Raw genomic sequence first — 13,167 nt, 5'->3', positions numbered from 1 at the left:
ATGTATGTATGTATGTATGTATGTATGTATGTATGTATGTATGTATGTATGTATGTACGTATGTAGGTATGTATGTATGTATGTATGTACGTATGTATGTATGTATGTATGTATGTTTTTTTTTTTTTTTTTTTTTTAGGGGGGGGAATCCTTTTTACGGATTCTAGGCATAGCTGTTTGGCCTGGATATGTAGCGACTCGACGCAGCGTCATACTAAAACTCGACACTAACGCCCCTACCCACTAAACCCTGAAACCCCTTTCTCTTCTATCCTCTGATCCCCCATGATACCGCCGTAAGGCATTACTTCGCGGGGGGAGGAATTAGCTGCCGCTCTTCCTTCTGGTGGCTAAGATGTTATTTCTTCCTTCTAGATTCTGTCTTTCGCTCTTTTCCTCTCAATGGATCGCAACTCGGTAATCACTAGGGCCGAGAATTTAGTTTTTTTAAAAGAGAGAGACAGAAGATAGGCGTAGCCAAGCGTTCTGATTGGTCGTAATAAATAAATTGTTTTTTGTTTATCGCTATTAAGTGAAGACAGCAGCTTGAATAAAAAATAAAATTTAGATTGCTAATCCAACATGAAAATATAAAAAATATGTCAAAAAAAAAACAGGTTAGTTTGCAGATGTGAAGGTGCTTGTAAACAAATACAAGTCTGTGCTGCTCAGATAAATAAAGAAGAGAATTTGAAACACCGTGTTGTAACTAAAATGTTTAATGAAATGAATAAAAGTGAACAGTGACAAGCTGGCGATTTTGCTGGAGATCGCGTAAAGGAATTGCTCCCGGTCTCACTGGTAATTTTGCTGGAGATCGCACTGACGGTCTTTTTAAAGGTCTCGCTGGAGGTCACGCTAGAAATCTTGCTGACGGTCTCGCTGGAGATCACGCTGATAGTTTTTCTATAGGTCTCGCTGTCGGTATCACTGGAGGTCGTTTTGCTGGGAGTTGTGCTAATGGTATGGCTGCCAGTCTCGCTAGTAATTTTGCTAGCGATCACAGTGACGGTTTCGCTCGAGATTACGCTGACGGTCTTTCTGGAGGTCTCGCTGGAGATCACGCTGATGGTCTCGCTGGAGGTCGTTTCGCTATAGAAGTTGTACTAATGGTATTGCTGCCAGTCTCGCTGGTAATTTTGCTAGCGATCACGGTGATGGTATCGCTGGAGATTACGCTGACAGTCATTCTGAGAGTCCCGCTGGAGATCACGCTGACGATCTTTCTGGAGGTCTCGCTGGTGATTACGCTGACGGTTTTTCTGGGAGTCTCGCTAGAGATCACGCTGACGATATCGCTGGAGATCATGCTGACGATCATTCTGGAGGTCTCGCTGGTAATCACGCTGATGGTCTTTCTGGAAGTCTCGCTGGCCATCACGCTGACGATCTTTTTGGAAGTCTTGCTGGAAATCACGCTGACGATCTTTTTGGAGATCTCGCTGGTGATTACGCTGACGGTTTTTCTGGGAGTCTTGCTGGAGATCACGCTGACGATCTCGCTGGAGATCACGCTGACGATCTTTCTGGAGGTCTCACTGGTGATCACGTTGACGATCTTTCTGGAGATCACGCTGACGATCTTTTTGGAGATCTCGCTGGAGATCACGCTAGTGATTACGCTGACGGTTTTTCTGGGAGTCTCGCTGGAGATCACGCTGACGATCTTTCTGGAGGTCTCGCTGGTGATTACGCTGACGGTTTTTCTGGGAGTCTCGCTGGAGATCACTCGAGATCGTCAGCGTGATTTCCAGCAAGACTTCCAAAAAGATCGTCAGCGTGATGGCCAGCGAGACTTCCAGAAAGACCATCAGCGTGATTAACAGCGAGACCTCCAGAAAGATCGTCAGCGTGATCTCCAGCGAAACCTCTAGAGAGACCGTCAGCGTGATCTCCAGCGAGACCTCCAGAATGATCGTCAGCATGATCTCCAGCGATATCGTCAGCGTGATCTCTAGCGAGACTCCCAGAAAAACCGTCAGCGTAATCACCAGCGAGACCTCCAGAAAGATCGTCAGCGTGATCTCCAGCGGGACTCTCAGAATGACTGTCAGCGTAATCTCCAGCGATACCATCACCGTGATCGCTAGCAAAATTACCAGTGAGACTGGCAGCAATACCATTAGTACAACTTCTATAGCGAAACGACCTCCAGCGAGACCATCAGCGTGATCTCCAGCGAGACCTCCAGAAAGACCGTCAGCGTAATCTCGAGCGAAACCGTCACTGTGATCGCTAGCAAAATTACTAGCGAGACTGGCAGCCATACCATTAGCACAACTCCCAGCAAAACGACCTCCAGTGATACCGACAGCGAGACCTATAGAAAAACTATCAGCGTGATCTCCAGCGAGACCGTCAGCAAGATTTCTAGCGTGACCTCCAGCGAGACCTTTAAAAAGACCGTCAGTGCGATCTCCAGCAAAATTACCAGTGAGACCGGGAGCAATTCCTTTACGCGATCTCCAGCAAAATCGCCAGCTTGTCACTGTTCACTTTTATTCATTTCATTAAACATTTTAGTTACAACACGGTGTTTCAAATTCTCTTCTTTATTTATCTGAGCAGCACAGACTTGTATTTGTTTACAAGCACCTTCACATCTGCAAACTAACCTGTTTTTTTTTTGACATATTTTTTATATTTTCATGTTGGATTCGCAATCTAAATTTTATTTTTTATTCAAGCTGCTGTCTTCACTTAATAGCGATAAACAAAAAACAATTTATTTATTACGACCAATCAGAACGCTTGGCTACGCCTATCTTCTGTCTCTCTCTTTTAAAAAAACTAAATTCTCGGCCCTAGTAATCACTTTTGTAGCAAAAGTGCTTGTGGCGTTCCAGGCAGCTTCTGATGACGGCATTGCTGCTACTATTGTCTCTGGTTGGATTTTCCTCTTCAGTATATTCTCCAGCTCATCTCGCTGTGGGTAAAAACGTGGGCACTCAATGAAAACGTGCTCTGCATCTTCATTGACTCCTGAGCAGGACGGGCACTCCGGGGAATCATCATGCTTGAAGCGGTGGAGATACGACCGGAAACAGCCGTGTCCTGATAACATCTGTGTAAGATAATAGTTGACCTCACCGTGACTCCGGTTTAGCCAAACGTTGATCCTTGGTATGAGACGATGCGTCCACCTACCCTTCACTGTGGCATCCCACTGTAGTTGCCATCTACTTATGCTCCTCTGCCGCTCTTCTGTTCCAAGCTCCTCAGCGCTTAGTGTGGTCGACTTCTTTCATTGGTAAAGGATCCGTCTTTCCCCAGCTAAGACTCTGAGAGGCAAAGTTCCGGAGATGATACACACTGCTTCCATAGATATTGTGCGGAAGGCACTTGCTACTCTTAAGGCACTCAGACGGTAGACTGGTCCAGCCTTTCTCCATGATTCTTGCTTTTCTAGTGCGTCCGCCCAGATAGATATTCCGTAAGTGAGCACTGATGTAACTACAAATGATAGTAGTAGTCTTCTGCTCTGCTTTGGGCCTCCGACGTTTGGCATCAGTCGTGCTAAGCTAGCTACCACTGCTGATGCTTTTGCACTCACGTGTTCGACTTGCTGCTTAAAGTTGAGTCGGGCATCAAGCATCACTCCAGATATCGGATATATGGTTGTGATGTGATTTCTTGTTCTCCGACTTTCAGTTTTATGGTCTCTATCACTTTTCTGCTGTTAATAAGCACAGCCTCAGTCTTCTGTTTAGCCAGTTGTAGATTCATTGAATCAATCCACCGGTTATCTTTCTCAAAGGTGATACCGAACATGTGTGTGTGTGTGTGTGTGTGTGTGTGTGTGTGTGTGTGTGTGTGTGTAAGTATGTGAATCGCTTTTAACTTTTGAACGGCTAAACCGATCGGAACCAACAAAACGGCGTTCTAAAGAGTTCCCTCAAACTTCGATTACCTAAGAATTTGAACCGATTCAGACCGATAGATTTTGAGAAATTTTTAAATATCTAAAAAAAAATAAGAAAAAAATCATTTTTGAAAGTGGTTTTTTCGGAATAACTTTTAAACGGCTCGATCGATCAACTTCAAAACCTAATCTGCTCTTAACCTTGAAAACCCACGTCGATCACCGCTAATCCGGTTAAAATCGGTTAATTCGTTCCAGAGATATTTTGAACGAAAGAAAACCGAAAAAAATTTTTTTTTCTCCTAACTTCGACATTTCTTATCGGATCGTTTTTGATGAAATAAAATAATTTTTAAAGCTTAAAAAACTGCGTCGATCGCTGCCAAGAACGTAAAAATCAGTTGATTGGTTCGAGAGATATCCTCGACGAAATATTTGAAAACAAGTGTTTTTTCAACATAACTCCGAAATTTTTTGGAATAACTTTTAAACGGGTTCACTGATCAATTCCAAAAACTAATTAGCTCTTAACATAAAAAAACTACGTCGATCGCCTCCAACCCAGTAAAAATCGGTTCATTTATTCAAAATTTATTGCGGTTTAAAAATTTGAAAAATTGTGTTTTATCAAACTTCTATTAGACTTTTGAGCTCGAAGAGCTCAAAAGCATAAAAAAGTTATTTCTTTAAGCTTATAGAGCTCAAAATAATACATAAATGGTATTTTTGAGCTCGGAGAGCTCAAAAACATCATTAGTGCAATTTTAAGCACCTGGGTATGAAATGAGCGGAAAGTTGCACGGATAGCCTTTAGGGTCTACCGTTCTTTTTAATTTTTTTTTTTAATAGTCTTATGAAGGTGGACTTGGTGCAATTTTTTACAGTGAAACTGTTTTTGTTCGGATTTTAGAGGACCCATCATGCTCCCAAAAATTTAGAGGTACCAAAAACTTTAGGAAACCCATCTTGCCCCCCCCCCCCTCCCTTCATCCTGTTTCATGCAAACATATTATCTGAACTTGTATAGTATTAATCTTATTGCATTATAATTGGTCGACTTGGCGTGAAATTATATTTAAAAATATATTTTAAATATATTTTATATTTAAAAATATATTTTAAATATATTTTATATTTAAAAATTATATTTTTAAAAACTACATGACTACTTAAAAAAGACGGTTTTTGAGTTCGATAAAGTCAAAAATAATTTAAGAACTTTCTGTACAAGTTGATTGTTTCAACTCAGCGTATAATTTAAGGTTCTACTCTGCATCAGGATCGACTGTATTTCGATCATTTTTCTTTGATGATTTCTCACATCAACTAGCTGATTCATACCACCTATGTGATCGCAAAGTAAACAGACGCTTGATAACTACATAAATCTTATCAATCGTGATATCAAAATGATAATAAACGTTCGGAGCAAATACTCTCTTCGAAAAATTTAAAATCATAGTTCTCACGTTGAATTACTATGGTCAACAATAAGAATTTTTAATCATTTTTTTCTTGTTACTAAATTCAATAATGTCTACCGCGAATCGTGAAAAAAAACGACGAGTTAGTTATTTTGTTGGACTAGATAATTATGATGATTCTGAAAATGAAAATAAAAATGACAAGAACAAAAAGTACGTATTAAAATTTCTGTTTGCAAACAGCCAAGTTTTATTTTTTGCATTTTTTTATGCTTCAAAATAATGTACTTGATCGAGCCTTTTCGGGTTTATTTAGTAGATATTTGGACTTAAACCTACTTAAAATGGATCAAAGTTTGTTTTTAAGAGAATATTTGTCGCTGTCAAATAAAAATATTTTCGAAAGATGGGGATTTCACGAAGTTTTGAAATATTGTCTTGTGAAAACCTGAAATCGATAAAGAAAAGATTTTACCAACTTTTTTTAAAATGATCCGTTTGTGAAAATTTAATCATTCAGTTTAGAGTAAAAGTTAAATAATAAAACAAAATTTATTGTCTGTTATTAATAGAATTTTAATTATTATGACTAATTTAAGTTTTTAATTAATTTTTAATAAAAATTTATTCAATATTAATTATTATGACTAATTTGTTGAAGAGAGCAAGAAGAGATTTATGGCTGGGATCTTTTTCGTTTCATTCCTTTGAAGGCCAAAACTGGGTCCATGGTTGAGACACGTTTATATGAATTGTGTCTTCAGATAATTAGAGTTATAGCTTATGCAAGTATATTTACCATCGTTATTGTAAGTGGAGTAATTGCAAAATCAACCATCTTATTTGCTATATCACAACTAGAACGGAAAGATAGATTAATTTATTGTGAATATAATGAATATGGTGAGAAAACATTCAATTTATCTGCAGAAAAATACGAATATTAAGGGGGTGTTCTAGTGTAGAGGTATAAATTTTAGGTATTTTTTGTGCCGAAAAAAAAAGGCAAACAATATTTTAACTATCCATTTTTTATACAATATTTATTGATATTTTAAGAATACACAGAAAACAATCTGGAAAAACGGTTGACCCTGTAGGTCATCCCTGAAACTTCCTGCTATGTACAAAACGTATGAGAAATTATCTATTCCGGTTTTGAGCTCTTCGAGCTCTAAAACACGACTTTCATACTTTTTCAAGCTCGAAAATTTAGTGGTAGTTGAAAACATACATTTTTTAAGAGTTCTAACTGCAATATCTTCCGATCGAATCAACTGTTTTCGATGAAATAAGTAGCATTCGATGCAGTTTTTCAAGCACAGAAAAATTATTACCTACACGGAAAAATAACATTTAACTGGTTTCCATGTCGGATGGAACCTAGTTCTATCTATAGTAAAAAATGAACAAATGGTAACTACTTCTATGTAGATTGTAGTGGGGACAATCTTCGTGTAACTCAGTTCAATCCGAGATGGGACACAACGACGCACAGCAAGTACGTTCCAAAATTGTTTCTTTTAATTCTTAAATTTACAACGAAATTTTTTTTAATTTCCGATAATCATAAACAATCATATTGGTTGCTTGGATTTTTTTTTTATTGCATGCCTTAAGCGTGAGCGTAGGTATGCTCTACTCTCGCCTAAAAATTAAGATCCCGTGTTTCGTCACAATAATTTGTATTTGACAAACATAATATGGATATGAATGCTACAAAAAGTACATTGTCAGGTAAAAAAATAATCACTGATCATTTAAAAATTATTTTTAATAACTATTTTTTAGAGGTGTGCGAATATTGTTCGAATCGAATAGTACTATTCGATTCGAAATTCGAATCGAATATTCTAATAGTTCGAATAGTTCGAATAATTCGAATAGTTCGAATAATTCGAATAATTCGAATAATTCGAATATTCCGAATAATTCAGTCGTTTTCTGTTGATAACCTGACTAATTTTTGTGTAAAAATTACTTTGTTTTATTTTATTTGACCAAATGAAGTCTTCATAATTATTTGATAGTAAAGTCTGCTTATTATTTGTAATAAATATTTCTTGGTGTATTTGGACCCCCGCCCCGGGGCACCCCGCCATTTTGACATTTCTCCAGGAAAATTTAGTTTTTTTTTTTTTTAAATGAGATCTACGACACGATGGATCAGACATTGAAGGAGTGTCAATATAGACTACATTTGGAAATTCTATAAGCTTTATCTCTAGCTAGGATTATTTAAATTAATTTATTTTTGTCTTCACTGAATTAACTATTCTACTTGTGTGTTGATTTTATATTGTACTAAAAATTAGTACTATAAAACTGCTATATAAAATTCCTTTATTAAAAAGTTGATGTGACGATTCCATTGTTGTCGCTTATCGCTGCTATGGCAACCACTTTGGCAACGGTTATCAAGATGAAATCAAGGTAAAATCAAGATGAGCTTACATAGTTGAAAATATCATCAGTGGACAAAATACGTCATATATTAATTATTGTCATTTTTTAAGATATAAGCTTATCCTACAGTTAAGCTAATCGAGACGTTTCATTTAACTATGCACACGATTTTATCCATATTTTTTATATATATGATATTTCTCATATTTGTGAAATATATAAAATATGTAAAAAATTCGTGTTGGTATTTAAATGAAAGGTCTCGATAATTGTAACTCTTAGATGAGCTTATCTCGTTAAAAATATAATCAGTGGACAAAATACGTCATATCTTAATTAATGACATTTTTTCAGATATAAGCTCATCCTGAAGTTACGCTCATTAAGACCTTTCATTTGAGTACGCACACGATTTTGCTCATATATTTTATATATTTCGCAAATATGAGAAATATCATATGTATAAAACACATGGGAAAATTCGCGTGGGTATTCAAATAAAAGGTCTCGATAAGTGTTACTTCAGAATTAGCTTATATTGTTCAAAATATCATTAGTAGACAAACTACAAAGTCGTTTCTTTATCATTAACATTTTTTTTAGATATAAGCTCATTCTGATGTTACTTACGCTCATCGAGACCTTTCATTTGAGTACCCACACGAATTTTTCTATATATTTTATACATATGATAATTCTCATATTTGTAAAATATATAAAATATATGAAAAATTCGTGTGGGTATTGTAATGAAAGGTCTCGATAAGTGTAACTCCAGGATGGGTTTATATCGTTAAAAAAAGCGTGTGAAAATATTATCGATGGACAAAATACAACGTCATTTCTTAATTATTAACATTTTTTAAGACATAAGCTCATCCTGATGTTACGCTCTTCGAAACCCTTATTTAAGAACGCTTCTGTCAAAATGTTTATTATCAACAATTCAATTAATCAATATTTTTACAAATTTTATTCATTTATATTCAACCGTTGCCATGATAATCGTTGCCAACCCTCGCGGTTTCGGAATTACTGTGAAATGACAGTGAAATCACAGTGAAATCATCTTCACCATAAATCCACGGTGAGTTTACGGTAATTTTTTGGTGAATTCACAGTGACTTTGGGAAATTTTGTCACTATGGTTTAGTAGTGATATCACTGTAGATTAATGGTAGTCTCATAAAGATAACACTGTGGTTTCATAATAGTTTCACAATAAATTCATACTAATTTCACTGTTATTTTATTGTGACTTCATAATGACTTGATGATTATAACACCATGAGTTTATAATAGTTCCACAGTGAATTTTTAGTAATTTCACTGTGATTTCACTATGATTTCACTGTGACTTCATGATGATCAGATAGTTATAACACCGTGTTAAATCCAGTCAGCCTGAGAAAAAAAGCGGTTGGTTGGCCTCTTTTCGACAATTTATATGAAAAAAAAAAATAATTTTTTTCTAATTTTAACTATTTTTTAATGCAGAATTTCGAAAAACTGAGAATAATTCCAGTGAATTCAAAAAAATTTTTAAGTTTAGCTGATTTTTTGCTTATAGAAAACAACAATAGCTATAGTTTAAAAAAAAAAGCAAATTGAATGATTTTCGCGGAGTTATAGGTACTTGTTGAAAAGCGGAACCGCATTTATTTTTTCATTAAAAAATTAATATTACGTGAAATATTGGTCGTATAGACATCGGGTTTGGATCATTTTGTTCCTTATTTAATTCTCTACATTTTATACGCAGCATGTCTCGACCACTTGAGTTTCTGTGATTTTTAACTTGAAGCTCAACGCTAAAACGCAATATTTTAAACAAAAAAAAGCAACACTTTCCACATACATACAAATGTTTAGAATATTTTTCTGCGTATTTTGAAAGAAATAAAAATCCAAATTCGGACCATTTGTCAAAAAGTTGCCAACAAACAACTTCTTTTTCCAGGCCGACTGGACTATTTTGAAGCTATAAACTGAGTGGGAAACTGGCAAAATTTCGAATGTTCTGTCATGAGGATCAAAGCAATAGTTTATTTGTATTTCTGTGAAATTTACTAAAAATGGGCAACTTTTTTTTGTCTTATTCCAATTTTTAAAAACCTATTTTTTAACAGATTAATATTATAATATATAAGTTAGGCTGGCAATAGCCGAGTCGGCTCGGTGCCCACATTTCGAAAGAGTGGGACCCGAGTTCGATCCCGGCACGCACAAATATTTTTCAGTGATTATAAATAAAAAAAAAAAAAGATATGTGCGCTACATTGCCAGGCCTCTGTACCAGCCGGGTTTTCTATGGTTTTCCCATATAGTTATGGAAGGTAAAAATGTTATTATAGAAGTACCTTCCATACTATTTAAGGCCGTAATGCAAATGCAGGTACTGATTATAACGCGTAAGTCGGCCACAGTCGCAACGGATGTGTGTCGGGCATGAAAGAAAAAATCCTGACATGCAGGGGGGTGGGGGCGAGAAAAATGATTGAGAGTTCGTGGTTGAGAGATGCATAATTATATTGTGGAGAGAAAAAGTGGAGAGACAATAATTCCCCATCCTCCCTTGTAAAACTCACAGTGGTGTCACTCTAAGCTGACTGCAGTATCACTATGGAATTACTATCAAATTACTATGAATTTATGGTGAAACTGTTGTAAGATAACTATGAAACGACTGTGATAAAATGATAAGACTACGGTGAACTTACTATCGAACCACTCTGAGATCACCATAAAACCACAGTCACCTAATGTCCCTATGTCATAGTGATTTCACCGTAAATTCATCATGATCTCACTGTCTTTTCACTACAATCTCACTAAAATTTTACTGTGATTTAACAGTGATTCCGAAACCGCGAGGGAAAGTGGTTGTCATAGCAGTGAAAAGCGAAAACAACGAAATCGTTTTCAATGTCTGATCCATCGTGTTGTAGATCTCATTTACACAATAATCGAATTTTCCCGGAGAAATGTCAAAATGGTGGGGTGCATCGGGACAGGGGGTCCGAATACACCAAGAAATATTCATTACAAATAATAAGTAGACTTTACTAGCAAATAATTATGAAAACTTATTTAGTTAAATCAAATAAAACGAAGTGATTTTTTCAAAAAAATTAGTTAGTTTATCAACAGAAAACGACTGTTTGAATTATTCGGAATATTCGAATTATTCGAACTATTCGAATAATTCGAACTATTCGAATTATTCGAACTTGTTAGAAATAACTACTCAGGTATTGTTTATTGATACAAAAGAAAAATAAGTATATCAATTAATATTAAATTAGCTACACACTGAATTTAACTAAACAAACAATATTAAACGAGGTTAAACTGATAGAAAAATAATGTTAAATTATTTGCAATAAAATGACTCTAAATCTGGACAATTGACACTTGATGGTGAAAGACTTCAGCTCGACTAACTATAACAGAAAAATTATTAGTTACATCTAGTACTCTCAGTACTCAGTATACTCCCACTACTTCATTAAGGGTCAAGGGGTAGTGGAAACATTAGCAGGTATACTGAATACAGGAATTCACAGTGAACTGTATACTATACAAACATGTATACATATTTAGGTATACTAAGTACAGTGACGTTGTCCTGTACAACTTTTCTCTAAAATAAATCTAAATATTAATTCTAACAGAACTATTCGAATTATTCGAATATTCCATTCGAAATTCGAATAGAATATAATTCAAATAAATAAGTCGATTCGAATTCGAGGTGAATAATTCGTAAGTTCGAATATTCGCACACCCCTACTATTTTTACATAATTCCATAAAAAAGTGGTTTTTAAGCGCTCGTAGTGCACATTTTTGCAAATTACTGTTGGGGTAATCACTATAACTTTTAAAAATCTGAAAAACGGTTGACCCTAAAAGCCATCCCTACAACTTCCCGCTAATTCCATATCTAAGCACTTAAAATTGCAAGTCGAAGAGTTAGCTGTTTTAAGCTTTTGAGCTCTTCAAGCTCAAAAGTCTGATAGAAGTTTAATTAAAACAGTATTTTTTGAATTTTCTAACTTTAATATACTTTCAAATACTTTCAAAAGTATACTTTGATATACTTACTTACTTAACTGATCGAACCGAAAATTTTAGAGAAATTTGAAAAATTCACTTTTTCCGAATTTTTTTGACAAAAATAACTCACGAACCAATCAACCGATTTTCACGTTCTTGGTGGCGATCAATGTGGTTTTTTGAGCTCTAATAATTATTTTATTTCATCAAAAACGATCCAAAAAGAAATGAAGTTATGTGAAAAAAACACTTTTTTCGAAATTTTTCGTTTTTGATAACTCTCGAATAAATCAACCGATTTTGACGGGACTGGTGGCAATCGACGTGGTTTTTAAAATTTAAGAGCGGATTAGTATATGGAATTGATTGGTCAAGCCGTTTAGATGTCATTCCAAAAAAACGATTTTTTGAAAATTTTATTTTTGAGATTTATTTCAAAATCTAGCGAACTGAATCGATTCAAATTTTCACGAAATTTAATGGCAAAAGTTATAAGAGGTTTACACACACACACATACACACACATACACACACACACACACACACACACACACACACACACACACATACATACATACAGCCGCACAGACACCATCGCGTGAATAGTCAGGGAAGCTTCCTGTGACCTTAAAACGTCGAGATCTGATGAAAACTCGATTTTTGCAAAACGGAGTAAAACCAATTACTTCCCGAGTTTTGAAAATTTTTAATTTTCTTAGTGGGAAGTTAGAAAAATCTATTTTTACACTGTTTTTTTAACCGTCCCGCTAAGAAAATCGAAGATTTTTAAAAATCGGGAAGTTATTGGTTTTACCCCGTTTTGCAAAAATCGAGTTTTTATCGAAGTTTGATGGTCACATGAAACTTACCTGACTATCCCCGCGAGGGTGTCACTATGTCTGTATGGGTGCCGCGACTAGTCAACCGACGACATTTCAACCGCGACAGTTCAACCGACGACTTTTCAACCGAAGGACAATTCAGTCTGTATGTATGTGTGTGTGTGTTTTTTTTTTTTTTTTTTTTTTTTTTATAGAGAAGCGAAAAAAATCTTCCAAAGACACCGCTATCATTGAAAGATGATGGTCGGTAGTGTGGGATTTTTACCCACTAAAAAAAACTCTTCTCTCTTCCCCCGTGGATGGTACGGAGATGACTGAATCGGAACCGCGTAAGCATTACTTCAATCCAGTCCATGTTGCGTCTCACGACGACCTACTCCTGGTTATTGGTCCTTTTCTGCGGTTTTTAGTAGATTTCATCAAAATCTAACTAATGCAGCCGTCCTCATGGCGCAACTTTTGAAAAATTTAGTCATTTTCTAACTCAGTTTGTTGAGCTGAGTAAGAAAATGTAGTTCGTTCAAAAGTTTATATATATATATATATATATATATATATATATATATATATATATA

At 35.5% G+C, this 13,167-nt stretch overlaps 2 protein-coding genes and 1 long non-coding RNA gene across 3 annotated transcripts in view; 1 reads left to right on the top strand and 2 right to left on the bottom strand.

The window, feature by feature from the left end:
* Positions 1-1,725: 1,725 nt before the first annotated feature.
* Positions 1,726-2,518, bottom strand: LOC123272888 (circumsporozoite protein-like). Its single transcript, XM_044739904.1, has 3 exons — positions 2,497-2,518; positions 2,150-2,392; positions 1,726-2,000 (listed from the first exon to the last, which is right to left on the bottom strand). Exons 1-3 carry the CDS (start codon positions 2,516-2,518, stop codon positions 1,726-1,728), a joined length of 540 nt encoding a protein of 179 aa, XP_044595839.1.
* An 820-nt stretch (positions 2,519-3,338) lies between these two features.
* The window catches only part of LOC123273078, a 12,733-nt gene continuing 2,904 nt past the window's right edge, over positions 3,339-13,167 (bottom strand). Inside the window, exons 3-4 of the long non-coding RNA XR_006511245.1 lie at positions 4,778-4,785; positions 3,339-3,348 (exon numbers count right to left, since the gene is read on the bottom strand). This is a non-coding gene — a long non-coding RNA (uncharacterized LOC123273078). The remainder of the gene's footprint in view (positions 3,349-4,777; positions 4,786-13,167) is intronic.
* On the top strand, positions 5,178-6,267 carry LOC123273069. The gene is made up of 2 exons (XM_044740259.1): positions 5,178-5,499; positions 5,948-6,267. The coding sequence occupies exons 1-2, from the start codon at positions 5,396-5,398 to the stop codon at positions 6,231-6,233; spliced, it is 390 nt and encodes a 129-aa protein (XP_044596194.1). The 5' UTR covers positions 5,178-5,395; the 3' UTR covers positions 6,234-6,267.

This window comes from Cotesia glomerata, linkage group LG10 (assembly GCF_020080835.1).
Source record: "Cotesia glomerata isolate CgM1 linkage group LG10, MPM_Cglom_v2.3, whole genome shotgun sequence".
NCBI classification, from domain to species: domain Eukaryota; kingdom Metazoa; phylum Arthropoda; class Insecta; order Hymenoptera; family Braconidae; genus Cotesia; species Cotesia glomerata.
This window is presented reverse-complemented; position numbering and strand designations above follow the sequence as displayed.